Source organism: Gouania willdenowi, chromosome 9 (genome assembly GCF_900634775.1).
Source record: "Gouania willdenowi chromosome 9, fGouWil2.1, whole genome shotgun sequence".
Classification (NCBI taxonomy): Eukaryota; Metazoa; Chordata; class Actinopteri; order Blenniiformes; family Gobiesocidae; genus Gouania; species Gouania willdenowi.
In genome coordinates, this window is record NC_041052.1 from 6489410 (window position 1) to 6513510 (window position 24101).

The following is a 24101-nucleotide window of genomic DNA, read 5'->3' on the forward strand; positions in this document are numbered from 1 at the left end:
ATAATTGGGGAAAAAACACCTAAAGACGGACTTTAACACTCTTTTCCTATCGTGACCATACCGCGTCCTACCTGTGGGGGGCGCTGTGGGCTCACATCACCATCACCATCACTGAGGCTCAGAATGAATGTGATCAGATCAGAAAGAGAACATACTGACTGAGTCTGTCCTGTCTGTTAAACTCCAGCTCACACACAGACACTATTTTAATCCTAACAACATTTCCTTTGCGTTTTGGAAGAGTTTCAGCTACACTTTGGCCTCCATTGCAGGTATGTGCTTCAGCTTTTTACTCCACTGTGTGTATTTTATACACTGTCAGAATATTCTCTCAGTTTCACATGTTTAAAACATCTAAACCAGCAAGAAACTGGCACAGAAATATAGGTTCAAATTAACAATGTAACATTTTGACAGTAAAAATACAGTATTTGGGAAAACTCTTGAATGTATTTTCACCTTTTCTTCACATTTTGACTTATAAAGTGAATGTGTAATAGCTCGATATTTTTTCTCAAAATGGCGATATAAGATATAAATCTCAATCATTTTAATGCAAATGAAGTCTGATCATGAAGACAATTCAGGCTAGGGCTGCACAATTCATCAAATTTTAATCGTGATCACAATTTTGGTTGCCACGATTAAATTAACCTGATTGTTGGCAATATTTACATTTAAAATGCTCGCTTTGCATTCTGTAATAATGTATTTATTTCATTTACCTTTGGTACATTGTAAATTCTTGGGTTAATTTTCTTAAATAGTTTTTTCATATATATATTTTTTTTATTTCTAAGCTTCATTTTGCACTGTATACTGTACACATATTGTTTGTTTAAAAACACAGATTTGATGAACACGATAAATAATTGTGATTATTATTGTGATTACAATATTGATCAAAATAATTGTGATTATCATTTTGGCCATAATCGTGTCAGCACTAATTCAGGGTTAAATTTGCTGATGAAACGCATTTATTAACAAACAGCTGCACAGTATGTGCCACTTTTGTTTTTTTTTTTCCTATAAGGGACAGCACGTGTGAGTGAGTTGTGTAGTGTTTTTTTGGGGGGAGAAGGTCTGGCTTAGGATGCACTCAGTAATCCATATAACTGTGCCTTTTATGCTGTTCTAAGAAGTAGGGGTGTCCCAATCGGTTCGATATCAGCCAGAAAACGAATGTCGGATTTTATCGGACTGCATCTAAAATCTCCGATATATGTTATATTTAATCAACTGTAGAATACTGTAGATATTATGTTGAAGGTTAAAATGGATGTAACCAATTGGTTAATAATAAATGGGTCACTTTTTTATCATCCCTACTGTTGCTGACTATTGTTCTCTGTCTGAGTGACATCACTTGATCAAGTCTTTTCTAACTTTCAACACTAAAAAATAAGTAATAAAAGTATGTATGATTCGTGTAGATATCATATCGTGTCGGTATCGGCCAATACTCAAGGCTCCAATATTGGTATCGTATTGTAAGTGAAAAAGTTGTATCGGGACATCAGCAGCAACTCCTAAAACAAGTATTTTAATACAAAATGAGCCATAAAATAAATAGAAAACTCAATACATGAATCTCGATATATTGCCCAGCCTTAATGCACAGACTTGAAATTTTAAAAATAAGATCATGTCTGGATGTTGGCTGCTGATAAAGAGAAGATTTGAACCTTGCAGCACTGAAATGACATTGATTTCCTGCTTCTAAACCAAAGCACAGAAGAGTATCATCATTAAAATCATTTTCCCCACATATGAGGGATCAAATGATTCTCCTGTCTCAGTTGTCTGTTTGGTGCCTTTGAGAAGTGATGAGATAATCTGTCCAGGAACAAAGTGGATCATAACAAACACTGGGACAAGCATGACTCTGAGTAGGAGTCACATGGCTGCATCCCTTCATTCTTTCTCTTTTTCCTGTGTTTGTCTTTGTTAGATGGAGCTGAGCAGGAGGAAGGTTCCTCTCTATGTAAGTACTGCTACTGGGCTTCACAATCATAACGCACATATTCACTGCTATGGATGCATCTGGAAATCAGATGATCAGCTTCATTTAAAGGGTTTCATTTCACAGAATGACCCTTTCATCTAAAGATATGTGACTCATTGATATTTACACCGGCGTTTATTTATTTATTATGTATATGTCTGATAGCAGGAAGAGGAAGAGATCCGGATCAATATACTGATTCTGGATCAGTTTCAAGAGTAAATAAAATCCCTCTCTCATCGTTGGTGAAAATTCCAAACCATGATTAATATCTCCGTTTGTAATTGACCGATCTTTATGAGATTTGACTCCGTTATTTCAGGTTGGTTCTTCAATTAATTCACTGAGTTTCATCCAGATCGGATGTGAATTGATCAATTCATCACGATTATTCATCCAGATCTAGCAAAATCTAGATCATAATTTACCGCTACTATTTATCTAGATCTAGATTAGGGATCGACCGATACAGATTTTTTTTAGGGCCGATGCCGATACCGATTTTTTTCCCATCAGTCTTAACCGATGAACGATACGGACTGCCGATTTTCTTGAGCCGCTATTTGGAGCCGATACTACTTTTGCTCCCTCAATTTACATCATAAAAATTACACAATGATGATAACAAATGGTACGAGTCTCAATTTTTAAAAAAGGAACATTTATTGAAGATGATGTAGAACAACACCAAGTAAAAAATATTTAACAAATATTAAAAACAGGTGATGTAGAACAAGAACAAGTTAAAAATATTTAACAAATATTAAAAACAGGTGATGTAGAACAAGAACAAGTAAAAAATATTTAACAAATATTAAAAACAGGTGATGTAGAACAAGAACAAGTAAAAAATATTTAACAAATATTAAAAACAGGTAAAAAATATTTCTGCTCTCTGTAAATAATGAAGATCGGCGAACGCAGCGGCCGATGCCGATTAGGGCTGGGCAAAAAAATCAATTTTATCGATTATTCGAATTTGTAGATAAAAACGATTTTTATTTTGCAAATTCGAGTTTAAACAAAAAAATCACTGCCTTAAATCATCTTAAATTGGACAGTAAATGGCATTAAACCAACGTAACCAGCTTTTTAATGCTCAACCACAAACACTTTGATTGAATAAGTTATGCAGGATTTTTTCCAATCATGTGCTTTCTTTACCTTTAGGTTTATTTTTTTTACATTTTTATATCCATGTTATTCAGTCCTCTCGCAAAACTGCAAAACATAACTGATATTGAATCACGACATTGTCTTTTATATTATTGAGATTACTAATATTGTTATAAATGGAGATAGAAATGTCTTCTAAGGCTTTAAAGTGTGACTGTTTATGGTAAAATGATCAGAATCACTGAATGATCCAAATAACTGACAATATGTGGCAAAGAGGAGATTTAGCGTTTGGCGAAGGTTTGCGTTCACTGTGTTTTTAATAGTGAATAGAGAAACTCAGTAACCTACGCATTATATTTGAGTAAAGTTTCGTCCTGGTTTCACCAATAACTAAATAATGCAGTTGATGACTTCATTTTGTTTAATTACATAAGCAATGTGTCAATATTTCTCAGGAAGGACTCAGTTATTATCAATCAGCCCAACAAGGACAATGGCAGCTTCGATGTGTGTATGAATAACTAGCAAATGAGTAACTGCTCAGTTTATCCACTGATGTGTGTTTGGTTCTTTCACAGTTAGAATGGATGTGTGTTCGTTGTGTGTTTGATGGTTCCCAGGTGTTGGACTGTACAAACATGGCAGGACTGCAGTCAAATATTTTTTTATTGGTTTCATTTTGGGATCAAACAAGGATTTGAATGGATGTTCTCTCCATTGAAGATCAAACACATTCTTTACAATGTTTTTAGGTTTCTGTAGGTCACTCAGGGGCCACATTAACCTGTTAACGCACTGGCAATACTAATGTACAGTCAGGTATTTGTTCTGGTGAATGAGAACTGAAGTGACCATTAGTTTATTTATTAAGGATCCCCATTAGCTGGTACCATAGTAACCAAGTACCTTTCCTGCGGTCCACAGGAACAACGTCAAAAAATTAAATACAAAGGAGTCGCATCATCTACAATATGTCAATTTACAAATTCACTTAATAATATACCTGATGTTAATAAAGAATTAAGACAAACATATAATAAACCTCATTAAGGCTGCAACAACGAATCAATAAGATCGATAAAAATTGACTATTAAAAGTGGGATTTATGTTACTGACCTTGAGGCAGAGCTGTTTACTTCACCTGCAGATGTGTGTGCGCGCACGAGTGTTTTTGTGTGCATTCAGATTGTTTGTGTGTGTGCGCACCACAGTGTCTGTATGTACGCGCATTTGTGTGTTTGCCCACCACGAGTGTTTGCGTGTGGGTGCACTAGTGTTTGTGTGTGTACGCACCACGAGTGTTTGTGTATGCGTGCAGAGTGTTTTTCTGTGTGCACCACGAGTGTTTGTGTGTGGGTGCACTAGTGTTTGTGTGTGTGCGCACCACGAGTGTTTGCGTGTGCGCGCACCACAAGTGTTCGTGAATGCGTGCAGAGTGTTTCTGTGCGCGCTCACGAGTGTTTGTGTGTGGGTGCACTAGTGTTTGTGTGTGTATGCACCACGAGTGTTTGAGTATGCGTGCAGAGTGTTTCTGTGTGTGCACCACGAGTGTTTGTGTGTGGGTGCACTAGTGTTTGTGTGTGTACGCACCACGAGTGTTTGTGTATGCGTGCAGAGTGTTTTTGTGTGTGCACCACGAGTGTTTGTGTGTGGGTGCACTAGTGTTTGTGTGTGTGCGCACCACGAGTGTTTGCATGTGCGCGCACCACAAGTGTTCGTGAGTGCGCACGAGTGTTTGTGTATGCGTGCAGAGTTTCTGTGTGTGCACCACGAGTGTTTGTGTGTGGGTGCACTAGTGTTTGTGTGTGTGCGCACCACGAGTGTTTGCATGTGCGCGCACCACAAGTGTTCGTGAGTGCGCACGAGTGTTTGTGTATGCGTGCAGAGTGTTTCTGTGTATGCACCGTGAGTGTTTTTGTGTGGGTGCACTAGTGTTTGTGTGTGTACGCGCCACGAGTGTTTGTGTATATGTGCAGAGTGTTTTTGTGTGCGCACCACGAGTGTTTGTGTGTGGGTGCACTAGTATTTGTGTGTGTGCTCACCGCGAGTGTTTGCGTGTGCGCCGGCACGAGTGTTTATGTCTGGGTGCACTAGTATTTGTGTGTGTGCTCACCGCGAGTGTTTGTGTGTGTGCACGCACACAAGTGTTTGTGTATGCGTGCAAAGTGTTTCTGTGCGCGCTCACGAGTGTTTGTGTGTGACTTGCGTGCACACGCGTTTGTGCGTGAGAGGCACTTTTATTTCAGTTTAATCAGCTTAAGCAGGCTTTAAATGTGCTTTATAGATAAACTGTTTAAAAAATCAAAAATCTGATTCATCGATTAATCGTTAATAATCGTTAGTTGCAGCTCTAATCCTCATAATTAAAAACAAATTCATTCGACATTATATTTTGTCAAGACAATTACAAACCTTTTTTCAATTATTAACGATTATCAATTCGGTTTTTTTTTATTATTGCTGATTATTAAGCTTACATTTATCTTCAGTCAGCCACAGAATTATACTTCTCAGTTAGGGATGCACTGAAATGAAAATTCTTGGCCAAAACTGAAAATGAGAAAACCAAGGCCGAAAACCAAAAACCGAAACAAATTATTATGCAAATTATATTAGTACCATTGCATTTATAGGTTTGTCGTGTACCAACCTCACTAAAATGAAAGCATTTGCAATTGCATAAATTAATATTAGTGCTTCAAAGAATAAATCAATTAAAAATATGTACTGACATTTGAACAATGCACAGCATTAAAAAAATATTTAAAATAAACTGTTTAACTTGACCTCACTCATACATTAAATAGCATTGTACAGGCCTATAATTGACCGAGCAGCTCAAATTAAATATGTTCTCTCACATCACAAGTGTTTTTATTCTATTCTCAACAACGTCAATATTTTATAGTGTAATTAAAATCTCTAAATTAGGAGGAATTATCTGTAATTTCCAATAATTATTTTTAAAGATTTTTAGAAATTTAAGAGTCGATTTATAATCATTTTTCCACCACTCCTAGTTGTGTGTTTGTGTTTTATCTGGTCAATCCTACAATGCAAGAATGCATACATTAGTTTAGTCCCTTATTGAAAAAAAAAAAAACTACAATTTGACATAAACAACAATAAGCAACAAGGTTTTTTTCTTTAAAAAGAAAGAAGAATAAAAGGGGCTTTAGAGAGAAATGGAGCCTCTCAGTTGAGGATGGATTAAAATCAGGTCAATGCTGAATGATTTAAATAGATCACTGATAAAAGGACGACCTGCAGCACTATTCAGTAATACATCCAAACTTTGTCAGATTTTTCCTTATATTTTCTATCTGCTCTGTCCTCTGTTTGTCCTTAAATACATTTCTAAGAATAACCCACAATGTTCTGTGTGGAATCAATGTGTGTGGATATAATGGGATAAACTGACAAACTTACATATCTGTTAATCCTGTTTCATTATTTTCCCTCTGGCTTAGTGCAACCAAATCTACAGTCGCATAAAGACGCTACTAAAATAAGACTGCTCTACTTCCTGTGTGGATATCCAACCACAGATTACAGCCTGACAGTGTAATTTAATCAGGTCTGTGGAGAATATTGTCCTCTTTTCAGCTCGTGTTCTGATTTATCTGCCCGCTTTTCATTTCCCATCATCTCACTTTCTTTATCTCAGTTTATTTACCACCGTCTTTCTGCCAGTGCCAGAACTTTAGCCGTCAATGTCAAAAGCTGCAAATGAGTTTTAGTTTACTGAAGACAGGATTTAATCTTAGTCATCGTTGATCAGCCAAGTCACCAGTTTAATTCATCATCTTTTGTATCTGCTTATCCTATGCATCGTTACAGTGATCTGTCGAAGCTTAGATATGGTACATGAAGGGTTACAACTTGGGCAACTGGTGACCGGCGTCTAATTTTGTGCGACCCCAGAGCAAACACACAAAAAGTCTCCAAAAACACAAAAATTGACCTGAAAAACACATAAAATGAGAAAAAAACAGCAAAAACACTTATGACTCCTAACAACATACACATTTAAAGAAAAATACATAAATTAAAAACTATTGCATGCAAATATAATAGAAAACTATACAAAGCACCAACAAAAATACACAAATGGACAACAAAAATATACAAAATAACAGATAAATCTACAACAAAAGTCAATAAAAATACTCAAAATGACTCCAAAAACCCACAAAACAGGACGGAATTATACAACATGACTCATAAAACATACAAAATGTCCTGATAAACACATAAAATGAGAAAAAAAAATAGCAAAAACACTTAAAATCACTCCAAACAACATACAAATACGCAAAACCCATAAAAAAAAGTCAACAAAAATACTCAAAATGACACCAAAAAACTTGCAAAATGGGAGAAAGGTATACAAATGGACCCTAAAAAACATACACATTTACAGAAAATGCACAAAGGGATAACAGAAATACAATAAATGACATGAAATATGTGCAAAAATGACTGAAAAATATACAAATCATCAAGAAAATGACAACAAATATACACAAATGTCTTTGTGTAAATTAAAATATGTAACATCAGTACTTTGATACTAATTTGACACATGTATTTATAATCCATATACTTTAATAAGTGTACTAAATGGTTATATATTTACTGATAAAACAAAACATTTTTACCTATTAATGATGAATTTATAACTTTGAAAACCAAACAAATCAATACACAGACGAAAGTATGACCTGGAATTTCCACAGCAGAGGTTTGTCCTGTTGGCTGAGAATTTACAGATGACATTTTAAAAGCTGCCAATTACTCCATATTTCACTGCGACAGCGCTGCCCCGTTCAGCTTTGAATCTGTGGCTTCAAATCTCGTATGTGGGTCAGTTTTTACGGTTTGGGTTCTAATAGTGAAGCATTACTGCTTTTACTGTGGACTCGTTTGTGTTCACGTTTGTTCTTCTCATTGTCAATAAATCCTGTGTAGTTCATCAAAAATGTTTTTAAATAGGCCTGTGTAATAAAACATATTCTCTGCTCATAGTGCGCATGAATGTGTCCCTCCTCTTCATCGCAGGGCGAGGCGAAGGTGTTTGCGTTGCTGGAGGGTTTGGAGTCGGTGCCGGAGAACGCAGAGGTCTATGTTGTTTTGGAAGGATCGTCACTGGTTCATGTCACCAGGGCTCAGGATGACGTCATGCTGTGCTTTATTGTTCCTGGTATGTTATTTTGTTCTCTTGTCCTTTGTTTTAAAGCCATTGGGACTTATCAGCTTCCTGTCAGACAGGAAGTAGTTCTATGTGCAATATGTCTGCGTTACTGAGCATCAGAATAGGTCGACAAACACAAACTACTAGTAGCAGTAATGTGTATTTATATCCTAAAAACAGAAAGTATGAGACAGATGGGCAACATTTATCACAGCGGTGGCCACAAACGTGCGATTGTCTGATCCAGGGGCCACATTGTTAACATTCATGTCAGCGTTTAGAATAATGACCAATCAGACCAATTATTTTTCTGTTTGTTTTGTTGTAATATTGTGTGTTTTTGGAGTTATTTTGTATATTATTCTTCTATTTTGTTGGTTTTTTGAGTCATTTTCCTGTTATATTGTGTATATTTGTTATTTTGTTGATGTTTTGTATATTTTTCAGCTATTTTTGTTTATAACTGTTATCATGTTTGTATGTTTTTGGAGTTATTTGGTTTTTGTTCTCACATTTTGTTGGTTTTTTGAGTAATTTTGTGTATTTTTTTGTTACATGTGTTTTTTTAATTTTGTGTATTTATGTTCCAATTTTGTGTATTTTTGATGATGTTTTGTATATTTTTCAGTTAACTTTGATCATAATTGTTGTCATTTTTTTGTGTTTTTCTGTAAATATGCATTTTTTTTTGGTCATTTTGTGTGTTTTTCTAGTCATTTTGTGCATTTACTTTGGGGACCACACAAAATTAGACAGAGGGCCACCAGTTTCCCATATCTAGTTTATGACATTCAATCAATGATTTAATTTAATTTCTCTAAAATATTTACAACAAATTATAAATCACTCTTAACCATCCAAAAAACAATATAATTTTGCCTAAAGAAGCTTGAAAATGTACTTTTATTAACTGTGTCCTCTTTGACACCTGGAAAAAAAGACTTTGTCCTTTGCAAAACTGTTTAAAATACTATATCAAAACAGCACGTCGCCTATTGTTAAAGTCTACTTCCTGTTTTTCAAGGATTTGTTGCAAATGTCATCTCCATGGTTACCATCACAGGGCTTACATTTTGGGAAGCCCATCATACGAGATACATAACATCCAATTTTGGTGTACAGAAGTCAGTGAGATATCATATTGTACAGTATTCGTCTCTTATTAATTCACACATTATCAATTATCATATGGTAATTAGATTATTTTCTTTTTTTTCTAAAGGCTGTTGTTGCATCAGACACAGAATTATTTTATTTATTTATTGTGTACAAGAAAAACATCTTCAATTATTAAGTGAATAATATAATTATTATTAAGTCCAAGTTTTCTTAATGTAGGTTTAAAAAACTCATTCTAAACACATTATTTCTAGTCTTGCTTAAATGTTACATTAATATTAATGTATGGATGATCTCTTTGCAGGACACAATCTGGCGGAGGTGGTCTCGGTTCAGGCCTACCTGTGGGCACCAAACTCACCCCTGACCTGGGTGGGCGGGGCTTCACTCGAGTATGTACACGATGATGCTCAGGTGAGAACTGTGCACTGGTTTTTATTTACTAGTTTAAATGTGGCTTTAGACTCTCACTCTATTGCAGGGGTGTCAAACATATTTTAGTTTAGGGGCTAAAGACGGACCAGTTTGATCTCAAGTGGGCAGAAAATTTTAGGCAGGAAAACGAGCAATTTCAACATTATTCTGCCCTATAAAAATATGTCAGGCAACGGAAGTTAAAGACAAATTTTACATTTCCTTGAGATTGTGACCAATTTTCATTCAATTTGGGAAAAAGTCATGGAATAATTATTATATAATTGCAGGAATTTTTAAAAACAATGCATTCTTTTTTAACAATTTGAGATAAAAAATGACATCATGTGATAAAAGTGTGGGAAAATTGTGGATATTCATTGAATTTATGTATTTGGAAGGGCTGAGATATCTACAACTGAATTACTTTGTATTTTTACGCTTTGATTCAAGTTTTCTGGAGCTTAGACTTTATCCCACCGGACCAAATTTGATGTTCCAAAGCAGTGGTTCCCAAGTGGTGGTGCCGCGGCACACTGGTGTGCTGTGAGGCAAGTCTGAGTGTGTCGTGGGATTTTGTGACAACCATACATTTATTGCAATATGCAACTCTGTATGCACTCATTTCATAATACAGAGACAAACTCTATAACTAGAATGTTTTTGAAATATTGCATTAATAAATATTTCATGAGTAATTTAGTTGTCTTTGTCACATTTTATTTGGCATTAGTAAATAATTATGCACATATACAGATATTGTACATGATATGAATGATAACATGTGTTATAATATTTTATTTTGCACAGTAGGTGTGCTTTCAGATCTTTGGTGTGCCTTGGGCAAAAGAAGTTAGGGAACCACTGCTCTAAAGGGCCGGATTTGGCCCACGGGCCTTGAGTTTGATACGTGCTCTATGGGGTTACAATGGGGTTACAAACAGATGTCTCCACATTAATAAAAAACACAGATCCCTAATATTGTATTGCATTTCGAAGGTTTTTTTTTTTTTTTTATATTAAATGATGTTAAAAAAAAAAAAACAAGTATATTAAGTTGTTGTGAAGGTACAACTGACCAATTATGACAGCAGATAAGCTGCACCAGACCTCGCCTTAGGAGTAAAAATGTGTTTGTCTGTCCTATATTTCTTTGTAGGACCTGGCAGAGCACCTGGTGATCAATGGACACTGTCTGAGCTCCACAGATCACAAAGAGCTGAGCAACCTCTTCAACGTGAGCCAGAACAGCTCTCGCTGGGCTTTGGATCGCCGCGTGGCTCTGGCCATGGCCAACCTGGACATTCCTCATAACTGGAACGTACTGGGAAGACATAGCAGGGACGGTGAGAAGCAGAGGCTTTAAATAGCCATAATCTCTCCCTTAAATAAGATGATCAGAAGCATGATGTCATCTTAGTTTGTATAATCATGTTAAAAAAAGAAAGTGTGGACTTTGGAGTAGAACAGAGTCTGACATGTGCAACTGGTGGCACCCGAAACCAAATTCGGCCATCGTTCTATTTTTGTGCTGACCCCAAAATAATCGCGCTAAATTTACTCCAAAAATACACAAAACGACAATTAAAACATACAACATTACAAAAAAACCTAAGAAAAGGGCCAGAAAAAAAACAAAAGACTAAAATAATCAAATCGAATCCAAGAACACACAAAATGACCACAAGAATACACAAAAATGACAGAAAATAAACTAAATGAGACATAATATCCAAAGCAACAACAAAAATAAACAAAATGACTATAAAACTGTACATATTTACATAAAAATACACAAAATTGCTAAAAAATACACAAAATGACCAAAAACAACACAAAAACAACTAAAATACTCAAAATGAATCCAAGATCACACAAAATAACCATAATAATACACAAAAATTATAGAACATTTAAGAAAATACACAAAATGACAAAAAATTATGCAAAACCGCAAAAGAAACAAAACAGAATGACTCAGAAAACACACAGAAACACAGAAACACAGAACACAGAAACACAGAAACACAGAAACACAGAACACAGAAACACAGAAACACAGAAACACAGAACACAGAAACACAGAAACACAGAAGAAACACAATGAACAACAACTAACAAACACAGAATGAGAAGTAATATCCAAAACAATAAAAATAAACAAAATGACTCCAAAAAATACACAAAAGGACAACCCCCCCCCCCCAACCCTTTGTTCTTATTTTTATTAATGCTCATATTGATCATTATTCTAAATACTGACATAAATCTTGATAATGTGGTCCTCGAATCAAACAATCACATTTTTGCAGCCCCTACTGTGATAAAAGTGTCCCATCTCTAGTGTAAGCTAACACTTGAGGAATTTGCTGTAAATCGTGTTTTTTTTTTTTTTCATAAAATGACATCCTAAATGATGAGTTTGTCTTCCTCTATTGTCCTGAAATTGAAGTTCTTTGCGATGAGGCTGAACTCTTCAACCCTTCTGGAATACCCGTCCTTCCTCCCCACCGTCGTTCCCGTTTTCCACGGTCAGTGGGCTGAAATCGGAAGTGAACATGGTCGCATGTCTGCTTCTGTTAAATCCATCAGGGCCAATTAAGCAGCATGTAATGTAGTTAATATACCCTTTCCATCTGGAAGTAGCTCGAGGCTCAGCTTAATAGATCTGAGTATGTTCATATGTGTGTGTGTGTGTGTGTGCGTGTGTGTGCGTGTGTGTGTGTGTGTGTGTGTGTGTGAGTAATAAGCAGCGTGTTTACTAGATGCCTCCATCTGTTTGTGTGATTTTAGTGTTTGTGAGAAGCCACCTACATAAAGAAACTAGATTTTACTGTAATATAGTTAAGCCAGTCTGTTTCATAGCAATGTCTCCATTTAAACGTCTGCAGGTAATTGGATAACACTGCTTATGACATCACAAAATGATGCATTTCCAACCCTGTCCACTGCAGTTTTCCTATCATTCAGAGTCCTCCAGGTTGTCCTGAGATGAAATGAGAGCAGCTGTAAAAGCTGCTGTAAAACAGCTCACAAACATAGTCCAGGTCACAGTTTATGTGCAGAGGAGGGAAAGAAACTGTACAGTTCATCAGATTTATGGACTAATGACAGCCTGTGGCTCCAGGCAAACTGCTGTCCTAATTTCCATGTTTTGATTTGTGAGAGATTCTAAAATTTCCAATTAAAGTGTTGTATTTTTACAATATTATGATATAGTATGTCATAGTTCTTCTTTCCTTTCTTTCATTCTTTCTTTCTTCTGGGATTTTATTAATCAATAATCCATCATGTAACACCTATTTTTGTTTTTGAAATCAGTTACTGAATATTTATGAAAGTGTTTCATAAATAGAATTATTGGAAAGTCTTTCTTTCTTTCTTTCTTTCTTTCTTTCTTTCTTTCTTTCTTTCTTTCTTTCTTTCTTTGCCTCAGCCTCTAAATTTCAAGATTGTGACCATTCATAACAAATCAACCATATGTGCTACAGATTGGCAATTTTCACCAAAATGTTCCCTCTTTAAACTTTTTATAATTTAAACTTCCAGCAAATTATGCAAATCCTTGTTTTAACCAGAAATAAAATGGGTAAAAAGTGACCAAAAATGGAGGAAAAGGGAGTGAAATAAGACATAGGTTAAAAGTTGCAAATTAGAGAACGGACAGAGAAAGTGGTAAAAAGCGGTCAAAGTCTCAATATTGGAACAATTAGTTTAAACTGGTAAATAATCATCATTAAAAAGTTTATATGTAGTTAAATTAGCAAAAATAAGCATGAAATATGGTAAAAAGAGGTTAAAAGTGACAATAATGGGTCAAAAATGGTGGAAAGGGTTTATAAGTGCCAAAAATGTGTGGAAAGTGGAAGAAATGTGCAGAAAAGGCATTTAAAATTTGATAGAGAAATGGCAGAAATGAGAGTATTGTAGCAAAAATGCATTAAAAGGAGCAAAAATATGGCAAGAAAAAGTGATAAAAATAAGTTAAAAGTTTGGTGTAGTTGCAGAAAAAGCATAAAAATAGGCAAAAATGGGCTCAAGTTGTTCAAAAAATAGTCTTAGTTTCTTGAAGGCATCTGGTGTGACCCTCCTTGCCCTGGTTTAGTTAATCCTTCACACTGATAGTTTTTCTATTCTCCTCCTAGAGCCCAGTCCCAGAGAGTCCCCCCTCCACCTGGCCGTGCGTTGGGGTCTGTGTCGACTAGCGGAGCTGCTGCTGTGCCAGCCCGGCGGGTTGATGGCTGTCAGCCTGCCTAATGAGGAGGGGGTCACGCCCCTGCAGCTGGCACACGAGACGGGCAACTCTGAGATTTTGGAGCTGCTCTCACAGTAAGCCCATAAGCTTCACCATTGGCTCGGATCAACAGTTTACTCCAACTTTATGCATTCAGACTGAAGCTTACTCAGAAAACATGAAAGGAAATATTTCACACATATTTTCTACAACATTTGAACAATTCAGTATTAAGTTAGCCATTCTTTAGATGTTTAAAATAGTTTAAATGGAGCGTTAAACACCTGTTAGTGTTTCCTCAGGCTGCCCATTAAAGTCATGCATACTGTAAATCATTCCTACAGTTGTATTGTTAAGTTTTGTTGCAAAACTAGAACAATATTTTCACGTCGGAGTATTTGTTGATTTTTTTTGTTTTGTTTTAAATCTTAAAAGTTTTTATCAGGCCTGACTTTAGGTCATTCAGTTCCAATTCTGCGACACAACAAACCATTCAAAACAATACAACCTATTTTAATACACTACAGTATAATACAATATAACACCTACAGGTATAGTGCAAATGTCCTGAGGGAACAACAACAACAACATTGGTGCAAAATCCAAAAGCAATGCAAAACAGTGCAATGAAAAGTTAAAATAAGAAATAAAAGTTTCAGTGCAAGGAACTTTCTACTTTACTGTTTAGTTTTACGAGTCAGTAACAAAAATCAAACCAAAGAAGACGATGAGCAAACAACACAGTGTAATTATATAGATTATATAGAACAAGAATTCAAATAAAACACATTTCAATATCAATATTTAATTAAGAGAAAACATGTAAAGTGATTGTCAAGGGTGTGTTTCACGTTTATTATACCTTTTTAAATCATTATTATTATTTATTTTTTTGGGGGGCGGTGCAATTTGGCACCCCTCCAGCAAATGGCACCCTAGCCGGCCGCCTGGGTTGCCTAGCGGTAAGGCCGGCCCTGGTTTTCATGCTGTTTTTGTTCAGAATGACTACTGAAATTACGTTTTGTTGCAGTCCCCCCAACCCTCTGGCCACGCCCCCAGCAGGTCTCTCCCAGGTCTGGGCCGACCGTTCCCGCTTGCTGAGGTTTTGTCACGACACTGGGAACCTCACGCTTACTGTACGACAAAACCTGAGGTGGAGCTCAGAGGAGAGCCGACACGCAGACATCCTGCTTCTTAGAAATCGACTCGGGGACGAGAACTTCCTCAGAGAGGTGGGCGGGATCAGACAAAAATGATGATTAGGTTAACACAGTGGTTCTCAAACTTTTTTTTGGGTGTTCCCCTCTTTTAACGAAGGTGAACTTTCAAGCCTCACCTGTGCCCATTGCCCCCCCCAAAAATCTGATAAATGACAGTGCAGTATTCAAAAATCCAGGAAACAATGAAAAAATGTATTGCAATCTGTGCCAAAAAGCTTCAGAAAATAAATTTTTTTTTAAGTCAGTTATTGAAAGTCTGTTTAAATCATTATTTTTGCGCTTTAGTTCCAAATTACATTTTGTTCCTGGTCCATATCTAAAGCAGTCTAATAATTTAATGCTCTTTTCATTTCTGCTACATTTTTAGGCTTGTCATTATTATGTTTTGTTTAATTAATTATCGTTATTGTCAGTGAAGAAAGGCATTTTAGAAGATTGGCATGAAATTGAAAATGTCCTGTTTGTCGTGCCCCACCTTTCATACTTCCATTCCCCACCGGGGGCGCGTCCCACACAATGCATACAATTTAAAGCATTTTAGATGAAACACAGGTTGATGGTACATCAGAATCATTAAAGTAAACACTTTTAAATTTATTGATATGTTAATATGGAGCCAATTCTCACAGAAATCATTAAACTTTCACAAAAATGACTCGATGTAGTTTTTTGTGTGTGGCAACACAATTTCCTCAGATTTTTTGTGCCACAGAGAACATTTTTTTTTTTGTTCTGCATCACATAATTTATTTTTGTGCCGCGTGGCACGATTTGTGTCGAGCTGCTTGGAACAAAAATATCAAACCTATGTATGTCAGTGAGATTTATCAGCTCAACCATAAATCTTACACTAATCGTGAATAGAATGTTCTAATAAGTTGTAATTGCACGAAACAACTTCCAAATACATGAGTTTGAAATTTGTGCACAGTCGCATGAAAAAAAAGTCCTGTTTTCCAGCTGCGTGTTTTTTTGATTACTTTCTATTTATAATAAATAATCATTTGAACCTTATCTTTGCTCCCAGAGTTTTGATGAGAATTCACATTGTATTGAATATAAATGATGTTAAATGTTAAATGATGTACTTTTTCTCCCTCAGATCAGATCCTTGAGGAGGGAACGAGTGCAGACGGTTCTAGAGAAGGAGCAGCTGGTGGATGATCCTGCAGATAACGGTAATTAAAACTCTTCATCCACAGTTTTGGCAGAGAACGCCAGTCAACACTAAACCATAGATTTGTTTGTTATCTTTCATATTTTAATTATCTACAGTCTGTGTTTGTGCTTTGGATCAGGGACTCTCTGATTGTGCTGATGTGTATTGATCACTCAGTGTATGAGAGTGATCAGCTATCAGCAGGCTCATTATATAGTACTTCATGGTTTGATGCGTGAAAGGTGGCTTTAAAACCACTCATCAAAGAAACTTCAGTGGCCACGTTCACTATTTAAAAATGCAGTTGACGTCACGTTCACGTCAAGGAGCACGTAGAGATCATAACAGGACTATGAAGTCATAAAAGCTTTTTGATGCTTTGGGCAATATATTCTATTGAGAAATATTTAGATCTTTCCCTCTAACATTATGACCTTCTGACTAAGCTTTGGAACAAACCATTTACATCAGACATGGGTAACTGTTATCACAGTGAGGGCTGCAAAATGTGATTATCTGATCCAAGGGGCCACATTATCTGAGAATAAACACAGGAAAGAAAACAAAGGGTTTTGTGTGTTTTGTGGTCGTCTTTTTTCTGTGTGTTTTTATGTAATCTATGTTTTAGGGATTCATTTTTTAAAAAAAATACCTTTTATTGTTATTGTGTGTTAGTGATGACATTTTGTAAGTTTTACTTGCTAGATTTTTGGAGTCTATATATATATATATATATATATATAATTTATTTTTTTTTTTTTTTTTTTGGATGATTGGTGCAATTTTGGGGTGATTTTGTCATTGTTTTGTATCTTTTTGGAGTCAATTTGTATATTTTTCTGTCATTTTGAGTGTTTTTAGATTTAATTTTGTGCTTTTACTTTGGGGGTGGCACAAAGTAAAATAATGCATCCTGCAGGCTGCACATAAGCAAATATGCTTTAATATTACACAAAGACACAAAGAGACAGTGGTAAAAAGTCAAATAAACACTGGATTGACACAAACTGTCTGAACCGTTTAAATTCTTCAAGTAAAGACATGGACCTGCATCTTCACCTAGAGGTGTGAGAGCAGTTTGTCTTTACAGCTAAATGCTCGTTTACACAGACTATTCTATTCGGAAAATAATGCTAAATAAATAACTATATATATCTTTTTTTACTTATGTTTATCAGACATAGCAGGCGCTCCATCATTTAAACCAAATTACCCACAGGTGGCGCTATTGGATAAATCAACTGAGAGATGTTAACTTAATAGGACTGCAATCTCCTGTGGGTTTGTGCACAAATAGAGAAATCATTCAAAAGACTAAATTTTGTTCATTAAAAAAGAAAAAAACTGTTAAAACACATTAATTGCCTTAAAGATTTAAAAATATAAAAAAAATACTAGAATTTCATTGTATTAAATATATCTGAAAAATGTATTCACCGATATAAGTTTGGTGGTCTATTATGAAACATCAGTGTTTTTTTTTTTTTATTATTATTGATTGATTATATGATTGAATGTTAATCGACAATTCTTGCAGTTCTTACAGTTAGATAGATAGATCATTTTTTTGTATCTAAGCCAGTGGCCGAACGGACTTGAATTTTGATCACATTCCGAGATTTAATAATTATAGAATTCTTTCTCTGGTAGTTTTACATTCTATGTTGAATATCATAGTTGGTGAGCCAGATCCTTTTATAGTCATCCCTTTTCTAAACCCCAGCTGTGATAATTCGCTGAATTCAGTTCATAATACTGCTCGTAATCTGCTGTTCCCATTCTGTCTTTATTGTAGCTCAAAGCTCAGCCTGGAGGCCAGTGTTCTCCCTCCTGTGAGAGGAGGAGGATTCCACAATGTCCTCCTTTAACTCTAGCTTTTAAAAATCATCCTCTTCTGTCAGTTTTTCATCAGCCTCGAATAAACAAAACATATTGTCTTCACTTTTTAATTGCAGATCAACATCAACTTGTAATCCAGTCAGATTAATGCTAATAATAGGGCTGGGACGATATGCTTTTCTCCCACTTTTGTTACAATACTTTGATTGCTTTGCGTAGAATTGCGATTTAATAGTAACAATTATCGCGATTTTCCTGATCAAGAAAACGAAAGTTAAATCATACACTTTTAGAAACAGTCTAAGTCATATATTAAGGTTTTCTTTCATTCACACAACTTTTTTCAGGAAATTTACTTTAATCTCTTGACGTGCTTCGACTGTCAACTGCCAGTCTTCCTCAGAGGCATCTGCTGATCGCTTAAATGTGTCCTATAATGTGTGTCATAGTTCCAAAAAACAATACACATCACAAGTAGGTCGTTCTGAAATGTATGATAACTATGGGTACATAAATGTGGTACATATTATCTACCACATTCATAACATTCAGTAACGATTGTTGTGACTTTAATTTCCTTATTTTCCTTATCCCAAAAACAAAAGTTGAATCATACACTTCATAGGACTCAGTCAGTTGGTTTGACATTTATGTGGTGTTACCCAAGTTGACATATAGACTAGGGATGCAGTGATTCACTCAACTCCCGATACGATTCGATTCACGATACTGGGTTCACGATACGATTCTCTCACGATTTATTTTACAAAATGGTACTGTAAACAAATGATGACTGAAAAATATTCCTTTTTTTATTGGGAAAAAAATATTTTACTATTTTCTTTTTATTTTTCATTGTCAAAATAATCCTTTGATAAACTATTCAAAACAATGCAATTTAACTAAAAATAAATCTTGAATAAAATAAATAAAGGAATAATACAAATGAAGAAGAAGCCTATTAATTCAAATTCTGGTTCTATAGTAAATAATGCAAAACTGCATAATAGTAATTTTTCTTTTTAAAAGTGCAGCTAAAATTTTTTTTTGTGCCTTAACAATTGGACTGCAAATATTCATGCAGTGAAGAAGAGATGATATGTGCTAGCAGACAGAGCTAATAGAAAAACGTGACTTTTACAGATATTCACGTAATATTACAGATATTCTTTCGGTGCTAAAGGGGTAAGGAATCATTTATGAACATGTTTAAGAGTAGAAGGTGGCCACAAAGAAAGTAGTAGCAGATTCCGCCCACCGCCAACACTTTTAAACATGAGAATGATAAATATATAGCGTCCTCTGCTGTTTAAAAAAAGTACTGCGATACAATTTTCAGAATATCGATGTGAACCGTGATACCTATGAATCGATTTTTAACTGCCTTACGATTAATCGTTACATCCCTAATATGGACACATGGTAAAGATTTAAAAAAAAAAAAAAAAAAGGGATATAACACACAAATCAGGAAATCAGCTCACACAAATGCACCGTTTTACACCGTTATTATACGGCTACATTTGAGCAATAGTGTAATTTTAATATCTGTCTCTCCCTCTTGTTATTTTTGTCTTTCTCCCTCCATCGTTTACCTCCTCTCACACTTTCTATGCCACCTGCTTTATCCTTTGTGGTTGTTACCTCCTCCCTTTCCCTCATTATTTCCAGCTTTTATTAGACTTTGAGTCACCAAAACAATTCTATCTGTGTTGCTGCTTTGTTGCCTCTAAGCGATATTACAGCCTTCTCTTTGATCAGAGGACAGTGAAGGGAAGTAAAAAGAGCAAGTTTGTAATTAAATGAAGAGTTAACATGTTGACATTTAAAGCAGACTTTACTTTAGTCCTGTTTGAAGTTTAGTCGCTTCTTTCATACATTAGTATTCTCCTTTTGCAGATTGTTATACTGACATTAGTGCTGCTGTGGAAAACAATGTAAGATGAAGTTAGTGATGCATTAGAGGATGTTTTCTCATAATTTACACATGTTTAAAGCAGGGCTCTGTGACAATGTAGGAAACCTGCAGTGTGTCACATGCAGGTGAACAACGTAAGCCACAATTTTAGACGCAGATTGCAGAAATTAAGCCGAAGTAAAGACAATTGACTCTAATTTTTCAGCTTCAGCTGATTAGGCACATGTAAAATTATTATTATTAATAAACTAAAGGTCCGCGGGCCAAATCCTGCCCGCCAGAAGATCCAGTTTGGCCTGCGAGATGATTTGGCACAAAGTGAAATTACATTAGAAACAATATTGCTGAAGTGTGAAACTCCTTTTATCTCAGGGGAAACATTTTGGATTGGGATTAATTTATTCATTTTAAATATTAGAGAAACAATATAAAGCAATCATTGCTCACTTAAAAAAAAAGGCAGAAGGAAGCTTAACACTTAACTTGTTTTGCCCCTACTTCCAAGCTATTTCACAAAGAACAAAAACATGTGAGCAAATGCATGTATATACATATATGTAATATATAAGTACACAAAAATACACACAAATTTAAACAAAAACAAGCATTCATAGGCTTACATACTTACATAACATCCACACGTCCACCTATCCATAAGATTCTAGTCTTTGTACTGATCTAATAAGATTTGCTTATAAAAAAAAAATTACATTTCTTTATGTTGTTCCAACTTTTAAGTTTAATATTAAGACTGTTCCAAATGGATACCCCACAAACTGAGATAAACATTCAACTGCAGCTTTGGATCAAATAGACTGAACTATATAATAATATAATAATAATAGCAAAAAAGAGCAAGTGCAACCCCTGCCAAGCGCCAAATCTCCTCTTTGCCAGATATTGGCAGTTATCTTGATTAGTGATTCTAATCATGGTACTATGATCGTTCTAAGAAGGTTCCATCCCCATTAATAAACATACAGTACATCCAAATGTATGGGAACCCCCATTTTTTAGAAAAATTATGATGTAATTCACAATCTGGATCTGATCTGCAGGAACCAACACAACATAATTCAAATTTCATAAAGATTGCTCATTATGAAACTGAGATATTAATTTTTTTTAATTTTGCCAATGATGAGAAATAGGGATTTTTTTTTCATTTTTCAAACTGATCCAGAATCAGTGTATTGTTCGGAATCTCCTCCCAAATTTAATGAAATCTTTGGTTTGGTTAAAAATTTGTCAAACTTCGTGAAGTACTTTGGACGTAATCCTTCCAACAGACAAACAAATAAAAAATCGCTGGTAAAAATATCAATAACAAGAATTTTACCACAATTTTGATTACGTTGACATTATTCAATGTAAATGACAAATTTTGTATCAAAAAGGATCTCCTCGAAGGCAAAGCAGTGATGCATTGAACACCTGAAGCACTATAGGGTTTTACCTCATATTTCCCAGTAATTTTCTTTCTTGAATTACCAGACTCAGATGCTATGATGGGTCGAAAATGATTTTGACACTTATGCATTGGTCGTTTGGTAAATAACTGCACAGACTTTTACATGGAAAGTGTTCAAATATGACACAATAATACAGTATTTTCCTGATTTGTCCATTTTATGACCGAACTGGACACTATAGGACCCCTGAACTAAAATGAGTTTGGCCCCCTGTACTAAATGGTTCTAATGATCAGGAAAACCTCTGAAAATGTTACTACACACTCACACTCACCACCCCCCATATCTGTTTACCTGACCAACTCTACCAGCCAGTGGCAAACCACCGTGTCCATGGTGAGAGGCAGCGTCTGCCCTTCAATGCTCCACATTGTTCCACTGAGATTGTTAAAGTGCTGCCGTTGGCACCTTGCACACGCCCCTGAATAGCCGACTTTGTGCGTAGTCCAAAGTGTATGTACACATGATTGTGGCGCTCCAATGAGACCTGTGAAATGTGATATACATTGTTACCTAATTGACCTTTCTCACAAACTCAGGCTCAATATTTGTTAGTGTACTTAGCTTGTCTTCTTCAGTCTGTTTTCTTTGAAGCTCAAAGTGGAAATGTGACCGTAAAATTATTTTATAAATAGGTTTCTGTTTTTTTATTGGAGGACAACAAGGTGCCACTTATGTTTGACCTGAATGAGGAGGACGAAGATGGCGACCCAACACAGTCTGACTACGGTAACAGAATTTCTTTCCGGGAAGCTTTTTCTTAAAATAGAGTTTGGATTTAATATCATTCATTATCACAGCAGGAGATTTTCTCTCTGTGCAGATAAACACAGGAAATCATCCAAGGAGCTTTCAGTCTTTCAATAAGTCCAAACACAGGATTTCTTCTCTTTCCTCAACATAACTTGGATCTCACCTACAGTTCCTGACGATGAGCGTAAACCAGGCATGTCAAACTCATTTTAGTTCAGGGGCCAAATACAAAGTAGTTTGATCTTAAGTGGGCCGCAGATTTTAGTTGAGAAAATGAGCATTTTCAACAACAATTTCCCCAAGTTTTCATTTTGATGTATAAACAATACATAAAGTATGTATACGGCGCCAAAAAATATCCAAGCAATAAGTGACAGACATCAGTCCCTGCAGGATTTTCTCCTTTAAATTTCATTGATTTTGTGACAATTTTTTTTATTTAATTTTAGGAAATAATGAGAAATAATTTCAAGAAAATGTAGTCCTTTGAACAAAGTGAGATTTTAAAATGACAGCAGTCGTGTGCTAAAGCAGTGGTTCTCAACCTTTCTTGTCTTGTGTACCCCTAGAGCCTTTTTGTCATACCATGAGTACCCCCTCACTCATACGTGTTCATGATTCTTCAAAAGTAGAACATAACACAACTGAATATTCAACCAAGTCATTTTATTTCATCTTCATAAATTAAACAATTAATATTCAGGCATTATCTTCTTATTTAACTCAAATTAAACATAATTGCCTTCAAGGCAATAAAAATGATAAAGATAAGAAATAATATTATAGTAAATGTTTGTTATATTTATACTAATATATTATGATTACATTGTTATTCAAGAAAAATAATAGTTGAAATCAGAAAAAAATAAGAATAAATAAAAATAAAAGTAATACAAATAAATAAATAAAAACAAAACAAATAATTAACCTGCCTGTGTTATATATAGTGTTTATGGCATTTGCCACAAAAGGAGCTTCTTTGAATATGTCTCCTTTAAACAGGCATTTAAAATTTAAAAACAAGTCATAGCGCACACGTACCATTTTATTGACGGAATACTTTTTATTATCTTGGAAATAAATTCTTAATTTTTCCATGTATCCCCTGCAATGTGCTCACGTACCCCTAGAGGTACGTGTACCCCTGGTACCCCTGCTAGATTTATATTTTTAAATTATAAATCTAGTTCAACTAAAATGCAGTAAAAAAAAAAAAATAAAAAAAAATCTTGATATTAAAATGGGGTCACGATCCAAAAAGGTTGGGAACCACTGCTCTAAATATTGTTTCTTTCCACTTATTAATAAAATTAGACAGTCAGTCTATCATTATGCTCTATAGTTGTTGTTTTTTTTAAACAGTTCTCTAAGCAAAACATAGTAGGACAAAGGGGGTACTTGAGCCAAAACAGTTTGAGAACCATTGGTCACTCGAAAGGGCCGAATTTGGCCCCCGGGCCTTGAGTTTGACACATGTGGTGTAAACCATCACTGCCTGCTAACTTTTCACTGACAGATTAAACAAAATAATGGAGCAAACCCATGACTAGGTGAGCAGTGGTAGTGGTGGTGGTGGTTCCCACTCCTTTTTGTGTTTCTAGAGGAAAGGAGGGATTTGTAAATGGGTGCATCCTGTGGGTTAATAATTGGC

The 24101-nt window shown here is 35.3% G+C and overlaps 1 protein-coding gene across 3 annotated transcripts in view; it reads left to right on the forward strand.

Moving 5' to 3' along the window:
* Positions 1-134: 134 nt before the first annotated feature.
* LOC114469935 (rho guanine nucleotide exchange factor 28-like) overlaps positions 135-24101 on the forward strand; it is a 72314-nt gene continuing 48347 nt past the window's right edge. For all 3 annotated transcript variants that reach the window (XM_028457842.1, XM_028457843.1, XM_028457844.1), the window contains exons 1-8: positions 135-272; positions 1955-1987; positions 8190-8331; positions 9746-9855; positions 11015-11201; positions 14001-14184; positions 15120-15321; positions 16412-16487. In XM_028457842.1, the coding sequence (XP_028313643.1) occupies positions 1955-1987; positions 8190-8331; positions 9746-9855; positions 11015-11201; positions 14001-14184; positions 15120-15321; positions 16412-16487 (934 nt within the window). In that variant the 5' untranslated portion in view covers positions 135-272. The remainder of the gene's footprint in view (positions 273-1954; positions 1988-8189; positions 8332-9745; positions 9856-11014; positions 11202-14000; positions 14185-15119; positions 15322-16411; positions 16488-24101) is intronic.